We start from the raw sequence: 23,891 nt of genomic DNA, 5'->3' as shown, positions 1-23,891 counted from the left end.
TCGCAAATTTCAGATTTATACGCAATTCAAAACGAGACCGACAACGCGCTTCTTCCAATTTCACAGCGTGTGCGAAAATGAACACGATTTGCAGTAAATGACATTTTATGACCAGACACGTTCTAAATACCCTTCCTATAGGTAGGGCTTGAGAAACTGCGATACATCGCATTTACTTGAGTCTCAAGCGCTGTCGAATCTAAAGCGCACCGCAATTTTCGCAATGTCATTTGGCCAAAAAAGGTGAGCACTGGATTCAAGAAAAATTGGCCCTGCTACCGTGTTTCTCCGAAAATAAGACACCGTCTTATATTTATTTTTCCTCCAAAAAACACACTATGGCTTATTTTCAGGGGATGTCTTATTTTTTTCCTCCTCCGCCTGCCACGGCCGGCATTGCTGCTGCGCCTATCACTATGTCTTATTTTCGGGGTATGGCTTATATTCCTTGAATGCTTAAAAATCCTGCTATGTCTTATTTTATGGCTACGTCTTTTTTTTTGAGAAACCGGCTAGTAGCAAAGTTCTTCAGATTCAACAACAACAAAATAATAATAATACCTATTTCTCCCTCGCTTGCCACATCCAAGTACTGGGGCTCATGTTCCCCTCTTTGGGAACATCAGTGTGCACAGAACAATTTATTAAACTGTTTCACATATGGACTTTCCTGAAGGAAGGTACTAGCGAAGACGAGCACATCTTATAGCCCATCCATCGCGGACATGCCTATATCTGCCTATAGACATAAAATCGTAAGGCTGTCGTCACGCTGCAGTTTGCATGGCAGGTATGGAGCTCAGAAGAGCTTCAATCTGCTGAATTAGTAAACTGTCGAGTTGGAAGCGACCCTGAGGTTCACCCCTGGGGCAATGCAGGAATATGCAGCTGCCCCAGGCAGGAATCGAACCCACAACCTAGGCGTTATCAGCACCACGCTCTAGTCAGCTGAGCTGTCCACTGGAGGCTGATGTTCATGTGTCCAGCGTGTGCAATCTAGAGGTTCTCCCTTCCTTACTGGCTTTGCTCAATCCCCAACCTCTCAGTACAGCCATTTTTTGATGGCTGAAATTCTCAGAGCTGAAATGTTTAGCCTGCGGCTGCTTTTTGAGGGTTCAAAACGGCAACATAAAGAATTGGACACAATTGTATATAATAATAAAAATATAAGATTATATGTATTGGGAAAATTTCGGGGAAACAATATGCAGGGTGAACAATATGGAAATAAAACAAAATGAGTATGAGCGAAGTCCAGGGGAGGGAGTAGGAAAATACGGAAAACTGTTACGAGAAATACTGTTAGAGGATGTATATACGGAAAAACCAAAAAAAGGTATTTTTTCACACACAAAAACCGGCAGGTTTTATGGCTTTGCAACCTCAAAACTCAAGAGCTGCCACCTTTGAAAAGAGCTCACTTCATTTTATTTTATTTTTAAACCAGAGCGGCTGGGGAAAGGCAGAACCCTTTTGCAACGTTTTTTATTTTTATTTTTTAAAAGCCCTCTGTCTCCTTAATCACAGCAGCGTATATATTAGAAAGGGATCCGGAACAAGCTGGCAAGAAGCCCCATTTGAAGCTTTTTACAGCTCAGGTGAACTTTTTGCACACACACACACACACCCAGCTCCACAATAAAGGGCGGAAGAGATTTATACCTAGGTGCGTGCGTACATATAAATATATCTTTCCACGGGTGTAATCCAGGCTGGCGTTTTAATTCTTTGTTTGGGAGACGGAGGGGGCGGGCAGGGAGAAAGGAGTTTGTCGGAGGGGGATGGAACAGCCCTCAGATGCAAAGCCAACCTTCCTTTTTGGAGAGAGATCAAAGTGTGCCAAATTAACAATTAAAGATGGGGGGAAAGAAAACAGGCGCTTGCTCCCTTGATATGCGGTTGTTGGTTTGGGGTTGTTGTGTTTTGGGGGTTTTGCCAGAAGGTAAGCTGCTGTTTTACTCGGGGGTCAAAGGGAGGAGGGAGATTTTCGGGGACCCACAGAACAGCGGAGCCGAACTGGTGGTGCCCGGATGGGAATAGCGAAGGTTTCCCCACCTAGAGGTGTAACTGGACTCCAGATCCCATGGTCCCTGGCTGTGGATGATGGGAGTTGTAGTCTAGAAACATCATTCAGCCTGGACTCTGGGGTCCAGCTCCGAGGGCCTTCTGGAGAGGACCTTCTCCGAGGGCCTTCTCCCTGCGAGAAGCGAAGTTACAGGGAACCAGGCAGAGGGCCTTCTTGGTGGTGGCGCCCGCCCTGTGGAACGCCCTCCCGTCAGATGTCAAGGTAATAAAATACTAGCTGACTTTCAGAAGACATCTGAAGGCAGCCCTGTTTAGGGAAGTTTTTAATGTTTGATGGTTTACTGTGCTTTTAATATCCATCTGGTACACAGGATGAGACCCTCCCTGTCCACAGACTGTCCGGCCAGAGTGGCGCATGCTCTGGTTATCTCCCGCTTGGACTACTGCCATGTGCTCTCCGTGGGGCTACCTTGGAAGGTGACCTGGAAACTGCAACTAATCCAGAATGCGGCAGCTAGACTGGGGACTGGGAGTGGAGACCATATAACACCAGTCCTGAAAGACCTACATTGGCTCCCAGGACGTTTCCAAGGACAAGTCAAAGTGTTGGTGCTGACCTTGAAAGCTCTAAACGGCCCAATATCCCTGAAGGAGAGTCTCCACCCCATCGTCCATCCCAGACACTCAGGTCCAGCTCCGAGGGCCTTCTGGCGGTTCCCTCCCTGCGAGAAGTGAGGTTAGAGGGAACCAGGCAGAGGGCCTTCTCGGTGGCGGCACCTGCCCTGTGGAATGCCCTCCCATCGGATATTCAAATAATATTTTTTATATATTTAAACTGGATTTTTATAAAATAAAATGCTTTTGGAGAAAGTTACATTATAGTCCAAAGGCTATCCATCAGGAAATAAGAATTTGTTTTTTAAGTTTTAAAAATTGTTTAACCACATCAGTTAACAAACATGGAGACACGTCCTACAATGTCATTGTTTTAGTTAAATAAATTGTTTGAATTGTTATGAAGGAAATGATTGTTTTTCTCCTTCCAATGAAGCACAGCAGAAAAGTTGTCCAAATATTAACAGTTAACTCATTAAACCTCACAATGATGTCATAATGATCTGTCTTCTGTATTTCTAATAATAGAGCCAAACCAGTAATTTTTGATATAACTGTAAAAACTACTCTGAAAATTTATTACCCCAAAAATGAAACCTTCATCTAGTTGTCAATATTAAGAATGTACCAGCAAGAACGAGCCTTTCTGTAAAATAAATTAATAATAATTTAAATCAAGTCTTACTGACTAGTGATTTAAATCGTGATTTAAATAGATTTGATTTAAATCAAATCCACCCTGGAGGAGGGAATTGAAATTTCCCGCAACAAATAAATTCTAGGCTGGCGATCCCTCGCCACAGATCACAGCCTATTGTACCACAAAGTCGGTAGCGACCCACTTAGGACACAGTGCCCCACGAAACAATTTACCCAGCGGAACAAGAATACCGCTAATTTAGTCTTACTACACTGGACGCGGGTCGCACTGTGGGTTAAACCACAGAGCCTAGGGCTTGCCGATCAGAAGGTTGGCAGTTCGGATCCCCATGACGGGGTGAGCTCCCGTTTCTCGGTCCCAGCTCCTGCCAACCTAGCAGTTCAAAAGCACGTCGAAGTGCAAGTAGATAAATAGGTACCACTCCAAGCGGAAAGGTAAACGGTGTTTCCGTGCGCTGCTCTGGTTCGCCAGAAGCGGCTTTGTCATGCTGGCCACATGACCTGGAAGCTGTACGCCGGCTCCCTCGGGCAATAATGCGAGATGAGCGCCACAACCCCAGAGTCGTCTGCAACTGGACCTAATGATCAGGGGTCCCTTTACCTTTACACTGGACACAACCTAAGGACCATTTCCCCCAAAACAAAAGCGCCCAGAAAGCTGGATTTTCTGCACCACTTCCGTTCTTTTCCCCATGCTCTAGCTGAATCTCAGCTTTGCTGCCTCCTCTACCCTATAATAAGTTCAGGGAACCTGCAAGAAGTTGAGCCCAGGAAACATCCTAGACCAGGGTTTCCCAAACTCGGGCATTCAGCTGTTTTTTTGGACTACAAATCCCATCATCCCTGAGCGCTGGGTCCTGCCAGCAATGGACGATGGGAGTTGTAGTACAAAAACAGCCAGAGACCCAACTTTGGGAAACCCTGTCCCAGACTTTGTGTGAGCACTCACCCCCTCCCCCAAAAGGCACTGGGGGTAACAATACAGTAAGCACAACCGTACTCAGAAAGAAGACACCCACCCACCCCAAAAAAGCCCCAAATACGACCAGAGAAAGTAAAGTAAATACCAAACCAGAGACTGAAGCTATTGAGCAGCCTTTGCAACAAACAGGAAATCAATTCTGCACAGAACAGCAAATTGCAATTCCTGGGAGAAACTTCCCAGCCAAAAAAAGGAAAAAGTTAAATGGGGTGGGGTTAAAACATCATTTTCTCTGCAGCTAGCAAAAGCAACAAAAAAAACACACAAATAGTCTATAAGGAGTGGATAATTTTTAAAGAATATTTTAAAAATTATGGTATAAAATGAAACCTTTTGACAGAACTAAACTGACCCTTGTATTGTATAAATATAAGTTTGTAGGGATGTATAAAGAAACTATACAAGAAATATGTAACTGTGCGGTATAAGGTAACCAATAAATATAGTGAGACTAATTGGAAGTCATTTTTAACTTTTTTCTTCACAAGTTTTAAAATTATTTGCATTGTAAACAAATGATATATGTTATATTAATTTTGCGGATTCTGATATTGTTGTTTGTTTCTTTCTTTTATTGTTTGTTTGTTTGTATACTTGTTTATTTGTTGTCTGTTTTTCTTCCTTTTCCGTTCTATGAATGCATGTTATTTTAAAACAATAAAGATATATACTTTTTTTAAAAAAAAAACCCCACATCATTTTCTCCCTCCTGCTATCCTGGAACAGCCATCGCCAAGCTAGGGCTCGCCAGATGTTTCACACCAGCCCAAATATCAGGAGGGCACCAGGTTGGAGACGGCCGCCCTGGGAGGGGGCGTCGCCCAACGAAACGGATCCTCGTGGGAAACTGGCAACGCAAAAATACCATCCACCCGAAAAAGCAGGAAGCCTAGCTGGAAAGGCAGCAGCAACAACAACCGCCGATCTAGACAAAGGATGAAGGAACATGCAGAACCCCAGATGTTGCTTTCTGCCCCCCCCCCAAAGCCCAGCAGCTTTAGCCCAGCAATATCCAGGGGATGGCAGACTTTGCCACCTGCAATTGAAGATGCCACGTTCCCTAGATCCAGGCAAGAGGCGGAAGAATGCTTCTATTCTCGAAAAGAATGCCTCTTCCTAGGTTAGGAACCTGTATCCATCGCGACCATAGTGGAGGGATGCCTCTACAGTGGTACCTTGGTTCTCAAACGCTTTGGTTCTCAAGCTCCGAAAACCCGAAGCCCTGTAACGGTGCGAGCTCCCGTTGTTCGGTCCCAGCTCCTGCCAACCTAGCAGTTCGAAAGCACGTCAAAGTGCAAGTAGATAAATAGGTACCGCTCGAAGCGGGAAGATAAACGGTGTTTCCGTGCACTGCTCTGGTTCGCCAGAAGCGGCTTAGTCATACTGGCCACATGACCAGGAAGCTGTCTGCGGACAAACGCTTGGCCCATAGAGCAAGATGAGTGTGCAACCCCAGAGTGGTCCGCGACTGGACCTAACGGTCAGGGGTACCTTTACCTTTTAAGCAAAAGCTCGCCCCTTCATGATACTCGGCCCTTTCTCCGAGGGTAGACCCTGCACTAAACAGAAGCTTCCTTTTCCTTTCCCTCTTTCTCAGAAAGGACAAGCGCTGCCAAGGCAAAAGAAATAGCCCAGCCCGCTCAGCCCAGCCCGGAATCTCAAACGCAGCTGGGGCGGTTGCGGCAAGAAGCCCAAATTATTTTGCGAAAAGCATCAAAGCCGGGGGTGGGGTGGGGTAGGGTGGGGGGGTTGAAGAAACCTCCTCAGAGGTGACAAGCTCCGGGCAGAGGGAGTGGAAAGGGGGGTGGGCAGTATATTTGTGTGTTGTGGGGGTGGAAGGGAGGGAGGGAGGGAGAGATTCCACTTTGTTGTAACCACCTGTAGCTTCAAAATTCGGGAACGTGCGCCGACTCGCCCCACTCGCAAGACACGCACGGGCGCAGAAGTCTCTAGAGCACACGCCCCATATCAAAGCAACCCCCCTCCATCAAACGAAGCACATTTCATGCTCAAAATCAAAGGACACAAAAAACCCAAGTTGGGAGATCCAAAAAAATGGGGGAAAGGGGGGGGTTTCCCTCCCCCCTGCACCTTGAACTTTTGCACCTGCAGTTAAAAATAAAAACGTAGACTTCTAACGAACCGTTCTTGCAAACCGGTTTTCTCCAGGTGTGGCCAGGCTACAAACCCCATTGTCCTAGACCAGGCCTAGGCGAACTCGGCCCTCCAGATGTTTTGGGACTACAACTCCCATGATCCCTAGCTAACAGGACCAGTGGTCAGGGATGATGGGGATTGTAGTCCCAAAACGTCTGGAGGGCCGAGTTTGCCTATGCCTGCCCTAGACCCCCTGGGCCCGGGATTGGCTGCTGGAAGTTGGGGGGGGGTCTGGCACAACCTCTGGAAGACACCCCTGGTCTGAGAAGAGGCATTCTCTCGCGGGCAGGAGGGGAAGGAAACCACTCAAGCAGTCAAGTACAGCACTACCTGTTTTGCTAGAGTGGTCCTGCAGGGGATGTTGGTCCAACCAGTCAGAACTTCCTGTTACACCTGGCTGGAGCATCTTTCCTTTGCTTGTGACTAGTAGGTGGGCGTGACCTTTCCAGACCTGCTAAAAGGCCAAGTCACGCAGCCACCTCCCTTCTTTTCCATCCTGCCTGATTCCCGATTCCCCTGGACTTCACCCAGGTGATCTTCCATATGGGCTAAACCTGTTTGTACATACAGTGGTCCCTTGGTTCTCAAACGCCTGGGGACTCAAACAACTTGAAACCCAAACAACTTGAAACCCAAACGCCTGGGGACTCAAACAACTTGAAACCCAAACACCGGTTTGCTCCGTTTTGAGTGTTACGCTTCCGATTTGAGTGTTACGCTGACGTCTTTCTGTTTTTGCTTTTCATTTTGCTTTTTTTTTTTGCTTTTGCGGCTCTTTTTTGTTTTTGCGACTGCGTGGAAACCAGCGCAGCTACTAATTGATTGATTGATCGTGTATCTGCAGTACGTTATAGCAATACCCCCGGTTGCGAACGTGATCCAAGCGGGAGGCATGTTCGCAACCCGCAGCGTTCACAGCCTGAAGCACCACGTCTGCGCATGCGCGTGACGTCATTTTGCGTTTCTGCGCATGCGCTGAAACCCAGAAGTAACCCGTTCTGCTACTTCCGGGTTCGGCACGATCCACAACCCGAAAACACGCAACCCGCAGTGTTCATAACCTGAGGTATGACTGTATTTATCACTTTCATTTTATGGACCAATGCTCTCGTTAGATAGTAAAATTCATGTTAAACTGCTGGTTTGGGGTTGTTTTTAAAAGTCTGGAATGGATTAATCCGTTTTGCATTCCTTTCTATGGGAAAGCATGCCTTGGTTTTGGAACGGACTTCCAGAACGGATTAAGTTTGAGAACCAAGGTGTACCACTGTACAGGTGAAACTCGGAAAATTAGAATCTCATCAAAAAGTGCATTTATTTCAGTAATGCAACTTATTCTTTTTTCCTTTTAATTTTTACAAATGCTTTCTTTTGGAAATTCCACAGTAATAAAACAAATAGTTACAATAATACAAAAATAAACAAGAATAAACATTGCTATTACATTTCCTTCATTGCATTCCATTTATAATTGACCCGCCTAACTACAAATAATTACAATAACAAATAAAGGCTTGACATATTTTGCTTTTCCTGTTTTAATTCTATCTCATATATTGGTTTCAGCTTTTAAGCTGCGTTACTGACATAAATGCACTTTTTGACGATATTCTAATTTTCCAAGTTTCACCTGCATTTGTAACTTTAAGCCGAAAGCCTGCCTTCAGGGATCGGACTGTGCTCTGCTTGATCATGAGCAAAACTTCCTTTTGTTCCTTATGAATAAGAGTGTGGTGTCTCTATTCTTTTAGGAGGGATCAAAGGGGTATCACCAGGAATAACAGAACATATCTCAACCTGGGCAAGCCAGATTAAATAGGCTTCTGAGACTCACACAAGTCTGCAACCAGCTTTCTGCTGTGTAAAAGGGGAAATGCACTCTGCTGTATAAAGAAACTTGCTAGCGAGGATATATTACTCAATATATCCTCTCCTGTTACCCACAACATTCCCACATGTCGCCCCTCTCCAGATGTTGTGCCAAAATCCCCACAACGTCCATCAACACCTCTGATGCTGCTTGCATCAATTATATTTTTATAAATTATTATATAATTATTATTATTATTGCCATGCAGGAAGCTGGAGTCCCGGCAATAGCAAGCGCAAGACCTTAGGCTCCTCGTTTGCGCAACCCTGGAGGAAAAAAAACCAGAAACACGGGGAGATATATTCAAGGTTACCTGATCCTCCGAACTGCGTGCTAGCGAGTGTCGTAGGCCTGTTTTTCCCATTGGCTACTGGCAGCGGAAACATCTGGGAAAGAAGAAGAAGAGGGGGAAAGCAGCGTTAGAAACTCAGATATATATATGCCAGGCGCCAAGCAGCTCCTTAAACCAAGGTTGCGGTCGCCAAAATGAAATTTCCGTTGCTGTTTGGGGGGCAAGACGGCTCTAAAGTCTTGATTTTTTTTCAAAGGATGGTGATGGATTCTCAGTTAACATCTGGCTGGTTCAGAGGACAACCCTGAGCTGGGTTAAGAGCTTTGAGAACTTAAAGAAAAGTCCCTTGATCCAAGAAAAGTCGGAAAGAAAAGCATTTCCTTCCGGGTTTTCCGCGTTCAAGAAACGAGGTACCACTGTATCTTGGTTTATTCCGACCTCTTTTTCTCTTTTTTAATATAATCTTTATTAAATTTCTGTTTTACATCTTAGAAAATTCACTTAAACCACCTTAAAACATTTTGCACAACATAAATACGCCCTGCCTATTTTATATAAACTAAACCAGGCATGTCCAACAGGTAGATCATGATCTACCAGTAGATCACTGGATGTCTGTGGCAGATCACCGGTAGATCACCAGCTCCCCCCAAAGAAGCTAAAAAACTTTGGCTCCCCTTAAAAAAAATAACATCTTTGCCCTGCACCCCTAAAAAACGGGGCTTTCCTCCCTAAAAAAAGCTCAGCGTCACTTTCCTCCTCCCTAAAGAAGCTCAACAACTTTGACCTGAACCCAAAAAGGGGGTAGATTTTTTTTAACTCTGTGAGTAGATTGCAGTCTCTTGGAAGTTGGCCACCCCTGAACTAAACCATTCAAAACTCATTCACACTGTTGAATTTATCTTAATGCTGGGCGGTGGGCATGTTTTCAAGTGTACACATCCCCCCTCCCCATATATTCAATCAATCAATCAATCAATCAATCAATCGTTCTTCTTGTTCTCTTATTTTGTATGTTAGATCCACAAAGTTGCGCATATTCCATCAGTTTATGTTGCGATTCTTTTTTAGTTCGGCCTTCGCTCCCGACCTTTTTTTTTTCTGAATGGGGACACAGACCATTCATAATGTAGGAATATTATCCACAACTCCGAGCAGGGGGAAGTGAAGGCAAGCAGCAACAATTCGCTATGACGCCGTTCTCTGCGCAGAAATAGAATTTTGGTTCCTGAAATGGTTACAGGTAGGTAGCTGTGTTGGTCTGAGTCGAAACAAAATTAAAAAATTCCTCCAGCAGCACCTTAAAGACCAACTAAGTTTTTATTTTGGTATGAGCTTTCGTGTGCATGCACACTTCTCCTGAAAGTCATTCCGATTGTGCAGATAAAATATAACAGACTGAATCCGACAGGATAGGGTCTGAGTGTGCGAATATGGTCCAGACCCAAGGATCCCCAGATAGCGAAGATGTCAGGCATCATCCTGGCAGTCGGGCAGCGTAGATAAAAATCTTTTTCTTTTTTTCCAAAAAAATTGGATTTATTTTTTTCAAAAATAAGATTGTTTTGATTTAAATCAGATTTTTAAAAGAAAATGCTTTCGGAGGAAAAAATATTTCTAAATATAGTTTTCTATTTAAATTACATTACAGTCCAAAGGCTATTCATCAGTATTTGTTTTAAACTTTTCATGTGCGCTAAAACACAGTCAAAGTTGTTGCTTTTTAACTGTTTAACCACATCAGTTGACAAACATGGATAAATATGTTGTAATATTATCACTTTAGTTCAATAAATTGTTTCAGTTATTAAGGAAATGGTTATTTTTCTCCTTCCAATAAAGTACAGCAGAAAAGTTGTCCAAATAATTTCATAATTATCTGTCTACATGTTTCAAATAGAATAGAATAGAATAGAATAGAATGATTTATTGGCCAAGTATCAACCATACTTGGAATTTTGCTTTGACTACCGTATATTCGGGCGTATAAGAAGATTTTTTAAGCCCAGAAAATCGCCTCAAAATTTAGGGGTTATCTTATACGCCAGGTACTGCCTGCTCGGCAAGTCCCCCGTGCGCTGCGCTAAACTGGGGACTCACCAAGCAGCGCCAGAAATTGCTTCTGAGCATGTCCGCACATGCTCAGAAGTGATTTCTGGCGCTGTGGACATTTTGGATATGGGCAGCGCGGCACCAGAAATCGCTGCAGACATTTTCGAGTTAAAATATAGAGTATATCCCAAATTCTATATTTTAACTCGAAAATTTGGGGGTCGTCTTATACGCCCAGTCGCCTTGTAGGCCGGAATATACGGTACATTGCAATGTAAAGAAGAAACATACCTCGAACAAACACTATTCCCCTCACAATACAACAGTAGAACCAAATCATTCATTTTTGATGTAACTGTAAAAACAACTCTGAAAATTCATTATTCCAAAAACGAAGCCTTCCTCTGGTTGTAAATATTAAGATGATACCAGCAAGAATGAGTCCTTCTGTAAAAAATAATAATGATTTAAATCAAGCCTTACTGACTAGTGACTTAAAAAAGTCTTACTGACTATAGTGATTTAAATCATGATTTAAAACGATTTGATTTCAATCAAATCCACCCTGCAGCTGGGCATCTTCACTTGGCGGCCGCAAGTGGCCAATAGCTGGGCGCAAAATGTGCCTGGAAAATTTTGTACACCGGGGAAGAGGTTAGCCAGAGAAGGAGAAGGGGGTGCTAGGGGGGGGGTGCAGGCAGAGGCAGCATTTAACAGCACCCAAAATCTGACACAGATTCTCCTCTCTGGGCTTACACACACACACACACACACACACACACAATCATAAGAGTTGGTAGGTGTACCCTGATGTCATCTAGTCCAACCCCTCTGCAGTGCATGAACCTCAGCTAACGCGGCCATGAAACGCAGCCTCCCTAATTCTGCTTCAAAACTTCTAAGCAAGGTCCACCACCTTCTAAGGAGGGACGCGGGTGGCGCTGTGGGTTAAACCACAGAGCCTAGGGCTTGCCGATCAGAAGGTCGGTGGTTCGAATCCCTGCGACGGACGGGGTGAGCTCCCGTCGCTTGGTCCATGCTCCTGCCAACCTAGCAGTTCGAAAGCACATCAAAGTGCAAGTAGATAAATAGGTACCACTCCAGCGGGAAGGTAAACGACGTTTCCGTGCACTGCTCTGGTTCGCCAGAAGCGGCTTTGTCATGCTGGCCACATGACCTGGAAGCTGTCTGCCGGCTCCCTCGGCCAGTAAAGCGAGATGAGCGCCGCAAACCCAGAGTCGTCCGCGACTGGACCTAATGGTCAGGGGTCCCTTTACCTTTACCTTCTAAGGAAGTCCGTCGTACTGCTTTTTAATATATGGGGTGGGGGAGCAAAATAAAAATTAAAAAACTCGCCCAATAAATTTCCTCTCGCCTCTAGTTGCAAACGAAAGTAATCTCCCTTTTTTGAACACGCAACCCCCTCCCCAACAAGAGCTGCAGTCAAAGAAGCAAAATTTCAATTTACTCGGTGAACTTCACCTAGGGTTGACATACCTGCACTGTATTTCAAACAGCAAAAATTTGGACACAAAAGTTGAGCTTCTTTTTTTTGGCCAAAGTTGCAAATGAGGTTTTGACATATGGCAACCCTAACCTCAACCCCCCCCCCCCGAAAACATTCAGATAAACCGGAAACTGCCCCTGTGATCACAGCAATATAAACATGCTTTGGCCCCAGATCAATGCATAAGCAAATATCTCTCCAGCTCCAAACACTCTTGCAGCCTTCCTGGTCAAAGTTTTGCAGGAAAGACCTGTGAAAATATGCATTTTTGATTTTTCTCTTCTGTGCTTTCTCTCCCAACGCTGGGAAGATCTGGGAAGAGGAATGATAGGGGCATATTTAAACTATGCACCTGAATCACAATGTTGTCTGTGCAAATTAAGGCAGTGTAGATTTCTAAAAAATAAAGAAAGAGCAGGCAGCCTTCTGCAACTTAGTTGGTACCATGATGTTGTGGGACTAAAAAGAAGATTTTGTCCATCCCTCAGATATGGCACAGGTTATCAGCAAACAGGTGGTTTGCGTGGGAAATGACTGTGGACCAGAAGCTTAAGCAGACTGCATTTGCAAGTTCAACATTCGCCGAGTTATGGCTCCAAGGGCCATTCACAGCGACTCTTTTCTGCTTAAATAAATTTTATTATGGTTTGTAGAGAAAAACACACAAAAGTTACTCTCTTTTCTCTTTTTTAACCAAACCAACTTTCATATAGATACCATAAAAAAAAACAAAAAGGGGCGAAAGAGAGAAATAAGGAAGGAAAGACTAGAAAAGAGGTTAAAAGAGAAAGAAAGATAAGATTCAGAAAGTTCCCAAAACACAAATTCAAGCCCCCAGGAAAATATTTCAGGTCCTTCTCTAAGGGGACATTTTCCTTTCCACATCTTGATCTACCTATTTAATTTATGGAGCTGCCCCATAGCAGAAAGACTCTAGGAAGACAGTGGGGTGCAGTGGTTAGGGGGTCAGACTAGGACCTGGGAGATCAGGGTTCAAATCCCCTCTCCGCCAGGAAGCTCGTTGGCTGACCTTGGGGTCAATCGCAGCCTCCTGACCTACCTCGGAGGGTCGTTGTAGGGATTAACTGGGGGGGAGCGAACCATGGACTCATTGGAGAAAAAGGTGTGCTATAAATGCAATGAATAAACTCACACCTGTCGCAAAATGCGTTGGAGCACCAAGGAAGTTGCCCATAGATGGAGCATCCCTAGGTTCAGAATGCTGAGGACTAGCGCCTTGCTCTGTTTTTAGGAAAGGAGCTTGCTGTTTTCCATACTGAAGATCCCGGGTTCGCGCACCCCCCCCGCCTCTCCAGAAACACACTTGCCTAAAAAAAAACCCTGCTGCGTAGGGTTGCCACATTTCAAAAAGCGAACACCCAGCCGCAAACGATGTTGAGCTTAGGGGGTTTTCTTTGCAAAAGAAAAATGAAGTTTTTGAGCTATTTTTTAAAGGAGATTCGCCATAATCTAGACTTCCAACACTGGATTTTCACGGACCTTTCAGCGCTTTCTGCCCAGACGCTGCTTCCGGGAACTGCAGTATTCCGGCTACGTCCAGGAAATACCAGACATAGGACAACCCCTAGTGTTGCCGGTCAGTGCAAGAAATACTGAGCTAGATGGACTGAGCTATGTTCTGGCTTAGGATCAATTCCACCTGTGGCGCTTTAAAGTATCGTAAGCACACCAGGCTTTTAAGAAAGCCCAGATATTTCCTGCAATTCAAGGGATGCAAAACCGCACCTTTAACTTTTTCCTTTTTACGCAGCGTCAGAGAAAGAAACAGATTTGCGAATGTGCAAAGGAAACAAGAAAGAAACGAATTAAACGACAGAAGGCAGGAGTTCCCTTAAGTTTTTTCTCTCCCCCCCTCTCTTTGTAAAATTTTCCATGCAGTGTGAAAAAATCCACCTTTAATGCATGCAGTGCTCGAGGACTACAGCTCCCATGATGCAGTGTGCTAAAACAACAACAACACCATATAAACACAGAGAGAGCTGGCACAGAGACATGAAAGGAACCAGCCAGAATCCCAAGTCTACAATTCTATGAATCCAACAGATAGCCCAAGGGCACCGAATTTCGAGAAACCGTGTACAGTAATATCATGTGCAGAATTTAGCAACCCGGGTGACCCCTTGGCCTGACCAAAGTTGAAATGGACTAGAGTAGAGAAAAGAGAGTGACGCTGTCCGCTGTCCCTCCCTGGGTTGTGTTTTATCTCTCTCCGTCCCTGGCCTCCTTCCAAGGCTCCTTATCTTAAAAAGCCAAGACCACACGACCGTCCAAGTTCAGCCTGCATGACACAACGCTCTCCTCCGACCGCACGTTGCCTGCCGAAAGTTTGCCTCCGTTCGGCTTCCCTCAGTAAAATCAACAGAAGGCGCCCCAAAAATGGAAGAATGCCTCTTTTTAAGAGGAGGCATTCCCTCTTGAGAAAGGAGAAAGCTTCTTCCTAGGCCGGGGGATCTGTCCCCCTACTGACGGCGGCCCCGCTTCAACTCCCGTCAGAATAGCCAATGGGGAAAAAAATCTGGAAAAACCAGAGATTCCCCGTCCCTTATTCTGGACTGCATGCAATAGTGTAGGTGCCTCCGTTTAGAGAGGCATTTCCTGCCGACAGATGGAAGAACATCGCTACAAGTGGTCCCTTGGTTCTCAAACGCCTTGGTACGCAAACAACTCGGAACCCAAAAGCTGCAAACCCGGAAGCAAGTGTTCCGGTTTGCGAACTTTTCCCGGAAGCCAAATGTGCTCCGTTTTGAGTGTTACGCTTCTGATTTGAGTGTTACGCCGAGGTCTGTCTGTTTTTGCAACTTATTTTGCATTTTTGCAGCTCTTTTTTGTTTTGTTTTTGTGACTGCGTGGGACCTAGTTCAGCTCCTGATCGATCGATTGTGTGACTGCAGTACATTCTTTATTGCTTGGATTTTTGGGGGATTTTATGGATCGGTGGTCTCGTTAAGATAGTAAAATCCATGTTAAATTGCTGCTTTTAGGGGTTGTTTTTAAAAGTCTGGAATGGATTGATCCATTCGGCATTGCTTTCTATGGGAAAGAAGCGCGCCTCGGTTTTGGAACGCTTTTGTTTTGGACTTCCGGAACAGATTAAGTTTGAGAACCAAGGGACCCACTGTATTTAAAAGAGGCCTTCCCTTCTGAGAGAGGAGAAAGCCTCTTCTTATTATGCCAGGAATGGGAAAACCTACAGCCCTCTAGATGTTCGTTGCCGGAGTCCCAACTCCCTCTTCTCTGGAGTAAACAAACAGCCGGAGCAACTCCACACAACTGGAAGCTTATTTTAGGAAGGGTGTTGAGAACCAAGGGTCTGGAGACCAAGCCTGGCGGTCGAAGGGGCTGGGTATGTTCAACTTGGAAAAGAGGAGACTGAGAGGAGAGAGGAGGAGTCGCCTTCAAATATCTCCCAAGGGCTGCCACATGGAAGGAGGAGCAAGCTTGTTTTCTCCCGCTCCGGAGGGCAGGACTTGAACCCATGGCTTCAAGTGGCAAGAGAGGAGATTCCGACTCAACATCAGGAAGAACTTTCTGACAGTAAGAGGCGCTCGGAGGTGGGATGGTGAACTCTTCCTCCTTGGGAGGTTTTTAAGCAGAGGTTGGCTGGCCACCTGCCATGGATGCTTTGGCTGAGATTCCTTCCTTCCTTCCTTCCTTCCTTCCTTCCTTCCTTCCTTCCTTCCTTCCTTCCTTCCTTCCTTCCTTCCTTCCTTCCTCCCTCCCTCCCTCCCTCCCTCCCTCCCTCCCTCCCTCCCTCCCTCCCTCCCTCCCCATAGCTGTCAACCCTCCCTTTTTTTTGCAGGAAACTCCCTTATTCCAGCGCTGTTTCCCGCTGCTATCCTGGATTGCTGATCCCTTATTTTCAAATCCGAAAGTTGACAGCTATGTTCCTTCCTTCCTTCCCTTTTCTCCCCCCTCTCTTTTCCTTTCTTTCCTTTTCCTTTCTTTCTTTCTTTCTTTCTCTCCCTTCCTTCCTTCCTTCCTTTTCTCTCTCTCTCTCTCTCTCTCTCTCTCTCTCTCTCTCTCTCTCTCTCTCTCTCTCTCCTTCCTCTCTCCCTCTCTCTCTCTCTCCCTCTCTCCCTCCCTCCTTCCCCTACTCCGCCCCCACCCTTTCCAAGTCTTCACAACAAGGAGACCGTAGCAATTATGCATCCCCCTTGATACTGCGACGAGGAACAAACAAGTTGGTACCAGCAACCGCTTTTGCCTCCTTGTGAGTTGCCTCCGTCCGACTCCCTCACGCACACAAACACACCCATCCAGCGTAACGCCACCGTTCCCTCCCCTCATGTTCACATGTGCGCAAACCCCGCAAGAGATAAATAACTAGAGTCTCACTTACCATACTGAAATCCAAGAGGTCACTCAGCTCCTTGTCGGTCCCGGCTGCGGCCATTCTCTGCTGCTGGTTCATATTCCCCCCAGATTCAAACGTAGTCCGTCCTTATTATTATTATTATTATTATTCCGCACGGAAGAAAAGGAGAGGGGCGAGGGATGGAGGAGGAGAGGAAGGGATGGGAGCAGAGAGGGGAGGTGGGAGAGAAAGAAAAAGAGAGAATTTATTTATTTAAAAGAATATTTGTGAAACGGAGGAACAAAACCACCCAGAAATAAACGTTTCATTTTGCGATACCATCCCCTCCTGCAGGGATCTGCGTTCAAATCCACAACAAGTGAGTTATTGAATGGAGAATGGAGGATTTTGGGGGGGGAGAATCGGTGGGTGCAAACTCACCCCCACCAATGACTTGAATTCCCCCCCAAAAAAAATGTGCCTCCCCCCCCCCGATTTCTGGGCCAGACGGGCTGCGAGGTGACAGCCACAGGTTTTTGCAAGGGGGTGGGCAGCGAATATGTGAAATGAAAACAGGATTTTTATTTTTGCAGGAAGGGAAGGGAGGGTGAAGGTACCGGGGATGCGGGTGGCGCTGTGGTCTAAACCACAGAGCCTAGGGCTTGCCGATCAGAAGGTCGGCGGTTCGAATCCCTGCAACAGGGTGAGCTCCCGTTGCTCAGTCCCTGCTCCTGCCAACCTAGCAGTTCGAAAGCACGTCAAAGTGCAAGTAGATAAATAGGTACCACTCCGGCGGGAAGGTAAACGGTGTTTCCGTGCGCTGCTCTGGTTCGCCAGAAGCGGCTTAGTCATGCTGGCCACATGACCCGGAAGCTGTACGCCGGCTCCCTCGGCCAGTAACGCGAGATGAGCGCTGCAACCCCAGAGTCGTCCGCGACTGGACTTAACGGTCGGGGGTTCCTTTACCCTTTAAGGGAGGGGAAAATAGAGACCACTTCTATCCCTGGGTACTGTTTGAGACTCTGCATCAAATAAATGCCTTTGGCCATCCTCGGAAATCAGAGAAGCTATCACTACCCAGAGAGAAAACAGGACGTAGATAGGGATGCTAAGGCCTTGGGAAGGGGGAGAGATCAGAAAAAGAAGGGGTACAGCCGGTTCCTCCCTCCATTTCACCCCCCCAAATAGGCATGAGAACGGGGGGGGGGCAGGAACTACCCCACAAGCCTTCACATAACCATGAACAAAGCTTATTCTGTTGACGATAGCAGAATGCTTTTCTCACGTTTGTGCATTTGTGTGAGTGTTAGAAACCCAGATATATAAGCAAGGCGCCCAATAGCTCCTTAAAGTAGGGTTGCAGTTACCAAAAAGGAACCTAAGATGGTTCTAGGGTCCTATTTTTCAAATGATGGACTGGCTGGGATAGAGTCTCAGCTGAACATCTGGCTAGGACTTTGGAGGACAACCCTGAGCTGGGTTACGAGGTTTGGGAACTGAAAGAAGGAAAGTCCCTCGATCCAAGGCCAGTCAGTGTATATATTGGCCTCTTCCAACCTCTCTTTCTCAATGGGGACATGGACCATTCATAACGTGGGAATATCATTCACAATGGTGAGCAGGGGGGGAGTGAAGACAAGCGACAAGAATCTGCTATAACGTCGCTCACAGCTCCTGCTCAGAATTTTGGGTCCTGAAATTCATTCCAATGGTGCGGATAAAATATCGCAGATAGGATTCTACAGGGTGGGGTTTTAAGTGTGTGAAAACAGTCCAGACCCAAGGATCCCCCCGATTCTGGAGGCCTCAGGTGCCATCCTGGCACCCAGGCATCTTCACTCGGTTGCAAGGGTGCAAAATGCGCCTGGCAAATTTTGAACGGCGTGGAAGAGGTTACCCAGAGAAAATGCACCTTGCGGATCTCCAACGCTGGCACGGACACTGGGAAAAGCCCACTGTGGGCACAACGTTGGAGACCCCCTGCTCTGGCTTCTAGGGTTGTCAGACTGCCAGGTGGGCTGGAATCTCCAGGTGAGAGCGAGAGGGTCTTTAAGAACAACCATAAAGCTATTAAGGAGACTGCGGCCACCGCTTGCAAGCTTCAGCATGGCAGGAACAGGCCGCAAAGCATTGCATGGACTCTGAGAGCGAGTGGCTGCCCCTCACCACTTCCCTTCTCCCAATTAACCTCCATCTCCAAAGCTTAGGAGATGGAGGGAGGACGAACCACCAGGGGCTGCCCTGTTACATTGCCTGGGCCCACCCCTGGGTGTTACCGACTGGCTTCTTTTCTGAAATACACATGCATTTGGCCGTCTGGGGTTCAAAGCTGCAGGCTGGGCTGCTTCCTTTTACACATATTTGCACAAGAAAACCTACACACAACTACGGAATCAGATCATCCTTTAATTATCTGCACAGGAATATTATAAATAAATCTTCCGTGGAACACTTACGTCCAGCCGGAACGAGCCCTTAAAACTCTGATAATGGGTTGTTATCCAGAGCCGGTCCAACTCAGAATAGACCCATTAGAAAGGAAGGCATGGCTCCCTTGCTTTCAGTGGGTCTACTCAAGAGGAGAAATGAGTTGGCCACAGCCCAATACCCTATTGCACGCACCCCCCAAAACTCGGCCCTCCAGCTGTTTTGGGACTACAACTCCCATCATCCCTAGCTAACAGGACCAGTGGTCAGGGATGATGGGAATTGTAGTCCCAAAACATCTGGAGGGCCGAGTTTGAGGATGCCTGCCCTATTGCAAACCACCCACCCACACAAACACAAACACAAACACACCCACACACAAATACAAGCGCCAACAAAATATTTAATCAGGTAAAGAATTGGATCTTGCAGATTACACCTTTAGGGAAAGCCTTCCTGAATCAAAATGTCTCCGACAGGTGCCTAAACCTCACTGTGCAGTGTGATAGGAAACAATATATAAGCTAGGTACCCTCGGCGGGGGCCCCTCCCAATACTACAAGTCTATTATCTCAACTATATCGCTTGCTAGTACAACAATTCACTTGTCCCGGGTCCAACAGGGCTCCCATATGCCTGGAACTTCCCCGGGCACAGCCGGGATCCGTCCGCTGGCAATGGCGTCCGAGCAGAATTTCCAAAAAGTGGTCAAAACGTCTGGGGAAATGTCCAGCAACCCCTATTGGAAGTTGTCATGGCGTTGTTGCGGCTACTCTTGAGTAAAGGCGCCCAAGTCCGCTCTGTCTTTAAGAGTTTTTTTGTGCATAGTATTTACAGTGCAGAGATAGCGGAAAACATGACCTCCTAGTCACTCGCAGAATCCGGGAGTGGACGTTTCCGGCTACGGGACCAGCATAAGAGTTTGGGCACCCCGAAACGCCTCCTCCCGACCTCACGTTTGGTGGCGCGCCTTAATTCGGGCGCCGGAAGGGGCTGCCTGCTCCCCTCCACCTCTTGGTCCTGGCGGCGCAGAGGCTCTCCAACACCGTTGAGCCCTGGCACCTCCATCCCCGCTCACTTCCCGATTCCCCTCACCTGACCCGCTGCTGCTGCTCTCCCTGGGCAAAGGGCTGGTCAGCAAGAGGGGAGGGAGGCTCCCTGTAGGAAGGCCCCCTGACAGAAGTGTTGATTTTTTTGTGTGTGGCAATTTTGATTTTTAAAAAAGCAGCTTACATTTTTTGGGGGGAGATTCTGCAACAAAAAAGCACGACAACTTTGGCCCGCCCCAAACCACCACCTTTTTGAAATATGGCAACCCTACGATATGCAAAAAAGGAGAAAAAACACACACATTGGAAACGGAAACAGCATTAACTGTGGACTAAGAAAGAAGTTTTTTAATGTAGTTGCAATTAGACCGGCGCCAGTCGCCAAGCACACCTGGCGAATTTCAAACACTGGCTAGGTTCTGTCTGATCTTGGCTCCACCCACTTTTGCCTGTAGCCCCTCCCTCACCGCTGCCATCCACGCCCCCCCCCCCATTCTCCAAGAGGGAGTGTGGCCCTCAGGATTGAGCGGCCAACCCTCGCCATTTTCCGGGCCCCTTGGTCGAAAGGGTCTGATTGTAATCTCCTTGGGGCAGAGGGGTTATCCTGCCTGGGGCTGCCAGATATATCTGGGATTCATCTGTTGGGCAGAAATTCCAAAAAAAAAAGGAGAAAAAGGTAAAAATGTCGGGGGAAACCCGGGCATGTGTCAACCCATGTTTTGGGGGGCGAATTTCCTTAAAAACAGCTTTAAAAAACAACAACTTTGGATCGGATGTTTGAATTAAGACTGGGGAAGGCAGAAAACAGATCCAGGTTCAAACGATTACCTTTTCCGTAACCAGATCAAAGGCTCTTCTCCCCCCCCCCCCCAATATGTGGTGGATTTTCAAGAACGCAAGGGCATTTTGGGAGACAATATATAACAAGATAAAAAAATGTTTAAAATGACTATACCCAAAAACAAAAACTCCTTTTAGGGATTACAGGGAGAGAAGTCCCTGAAAAGGATGATTAATTTGTTTATGCGCATTAAGGCAGCAGCTAGGAATTTTATAGGCTCAAAAACGGAAGGAAGGAAGATATTCCCACTAAAAAAAAAGGACGGATCAGTAAAAGGTGAAACAAAATAAAAAAAAAAATCCTTCCAGCATCACCTTAAAGACCAACTAAGTTTTTTTATTGTGCTATGAGCTTTCGTGTGCATGCACACTTCTTCAGATATGTGCATGCACACGAAAGCTCATACCAAAATAAAAAACTTAGTTGGTCTTTAAGGTGCTGCCGGAAGGATTTTTTTTATTTTGTTTCGACTACGTCAGACCAACACGGCTACCTACCTATAATCAGTAAAAGGTGATTTGGGTTCTGCCGAACTGGCAAAGCTGAAATAACAGAAGCTAATGGAGAAGGTTTTGTGGAAGGATGGAAATAGGATTATTTAAAGTGGTGTCATTGTATGGTGGACGCACGAGCAGGATTCGAACTATGAGCGACAGAAGGGATCAAAGATTATAGTTTTGTTAAGGTTTAAGAGATAGAAAGCAAGCTGCGGCAGAGGGAGAGAAACAGAGACACCGCGGGAAAGGGGGTGGGAAGTCGCGGGGGGGGGGTATTCTGTATCGAAATATATGTATGAAATTTCGGGAAACTTTCTAAAATAGAACTTCAGCTCAAATGATTCCATTTCCTTCGTTCCCTTTCCTCCCAGGGAGCCCAAAACAGTGTGCTGCCCTTCATTTTACCTACACAACAACCTTGCGAGGTCGGCCAGGCTGAGAGACACCGGTGGGCCCTGGGCTCCCCCCCCCAGCAAGACTTGCAAGGTCTAGCAGAGATCTGAACTTGGGTCTCGACTAGTCCCAACTGGCCACAACACCAGGGGTGTCGTGAGGGCTACCTCTCCTCAGAGGGAAGGAGGAGATAAAGGGGTGGGGTGGGGAGTTAAATTTTTCTGCCAGGCTTTGGTTTTTCTGAAGCCGTCATCAGATTTTATTCCCTTGTCAGCCAGTTTGCAAAAAGGCAGCCTGATGAAGGATTATTATTATTATAAATGTTATTATTATTATTACTATTATTACCCCACCCATCTGACTGGGTTTCTCCAGCCCCTCTGGGCGGCTTCCAACATATTGGGGGAATGAGCAAAACTCAGTGGCAGAATACCTGCTCCGAATGCAGGCAGTCCCAGATTCAATTCAATTCTCACCGTCTCTATATAGGGCAGGCAGGGGGATGGGACGAGGACTCACACATGAGACCCTGGAGCACTGCTGCCGGTCAGTGTAATAATAATAATAATAATAATAATAATAATAATAATATTTATGCCCCACACAAGATGAAAAACACAGTAAAGCATCGAACATTAAAATCTTCCCTAAACAGGGCTGCCTTCAAATGTCTTCTAAAAGTCGGAGAGTTGTTTATTTCCTTGACATCTGATGGGAGGGCGTTCCACAAGGAGGGTGCCACCACCGAGAAGGCCCTCTGCCTGGTTCCCTGTAACCTCACTTCTCGCAGGAAGGGAACCGCCAGAAGGCCCTCGGAGATGGACTTCCATGTCTGGGCAGAATGATGGGGGTGGAGATGCTCCTTCAGGGATACTGGGTCGAGGCCGTTTACGGCACGGTTCCCAAACTAAGGCCCGGGGGCCGGATGCGGCCCAATTGCCTTCTAATCTGGCCCTCGGATGGTCCAGGAATCAGCATGTTTTTACATGAGTAGAATGTGTCCTTTTATTTAAAATGCATCTCTGGGTTATTTGTGGGGCATAGGAATTCGTTCGTATATATTTTTCCAAAATATAGTCCGGCCCCCCACAAGGTCTGAGGGACAGTGGACCGGCCCCCTGCTGAAAAAGTTTGCTGACCCCTGGTTTAGGGCTTTCAAGGTCAGCACCAACACTTTGACTTGTGCCTGGAAAAGTCCTGGGAGCTATTGCAGGTCTTTCAAGACCGGTGTTATACTGTGAAGACAGCCCTGAGCAAGGATCTGATTCAGTTTAAAGCAGGTTTCACTTCGGAAACCATGAGGACTAGAACCTCATTTTATGAGAAAGCATCATGAGTACCTACTTTGAATGCTTAAGGTTCCAGGTTCTGACACCCCTCACAAGACCCTGGCCTGAAAATTCCCCCAGGGAAAAGAATGCCTCTTCTCTTCTCTTCTTAGAGAAAAGACAGCTTCATTCAGCGATAAAACCGCTAGCACCTTTGCAAAGCTCAGCAGGGCCCGGCATGGTTTGGAATTGGATGGGAGACCGCGTGTTGAGACCCCCTGGGATTGCAGCGGGCTGGAATGGATGTCCCTCGGAGTTCCCTTCCAACTCACAGGTTCTAGGATCCTATGAAATCTGTATCCCTTCAGATGTTGAAGGATTCCCTCACCAGTACCCTAGCCAGCCAGCATGGCCAAAAGACAAGAGACCAGAAATATCTCGAAGCCGCCAGGCAAAAACGGCAGCTTTCCCCCCAGCACAGAAGCTGCTGGAGCAATTTCTGGATCCGACCCTCAAAAGCTGCAATCGAGGTTTTTTATCCTACACTCCTTTGGTCCATAATGTATCCGCAGTTAAGGCTCACAGATCCACAAGTTTCTAGAAAATTTAAATGGAACTGCGGTCATTTAGTCCAGGAGTAGGCAACCTAAGGCACGGGGGCCGGATGCAGCCCAAAAGCCTTCTAAATCCGGCCCGCGGATGGTCCGGGAATCAGCATGTTTTTACATGAGTAGAATGTGTCCTTTTATTTAAAATGCATCTCTGGGTTATTTGTGGGGCCTGCCTGGTGTTTTTACATGAGTAGAATGTGTGCTTTAATTTAAAATGCATCTCTGGGTTATTTGTGGGGCATAGGAATTCGTTCATTTTTTCTTCTTCCAAAATATAGTCCGGCCCCCAACAAGGTTTGAGGGACAGTGGACCGGGCCCCTGCTGTGAAA

The 23,891-nt window shown here is 46.5% G+C and overlaps 1 protein-coding gene across 15 annotated transcripts in view; it reads right to left on the bottom strand.

Annotated features, from left to right (window-relative positions):
- TCF3 (transcription factor 3) overlaps positions 1-23,891 on the bottom strand; it is a 97,989-nt gene that overhangs the window by 68,317 nt on the left and 5,781 nt on the right. For all 15 annotated transcript variants that reach the window (XM_035119250.3, XM_060275300.2, XM_035119255.3 and 12 more), the window contains exons 2-3: positions 16,521-16,621; positions 8,623-8,695 (exon numbers count right to left, since the gene is read on the bottom strand). In XM_035119250.3, the coding sequence (XP_034975141.1) occupies positions 8,623-8,695; positions 16,521-16,592 (145 nt within the window). In that variant the 5' untranslated portion in view covers positions 16,593-16,621. The remainder of the gene's footprint in view (positions 1-8,622; positions 8,696-16,520; positions 16,622-23,891) is intronic.

This window comes from Zootoca vivipara, chromosome 6, assembly GCF_965207765.1.
Source record: "Zootoca vivipara chromosome 6, rZooViv2.hap1.1, whole genome shotgun sequence".
NCBI classification, from domain to species: Eukaryota; Metazoa; Chordata; class Lepidosauria; order Squamata; family Lacertidae; genus Zootoca; species Zootoca vivipara.
This window is presented reverse-complemented; position numbering and strand designations above follow the sequence as displayed.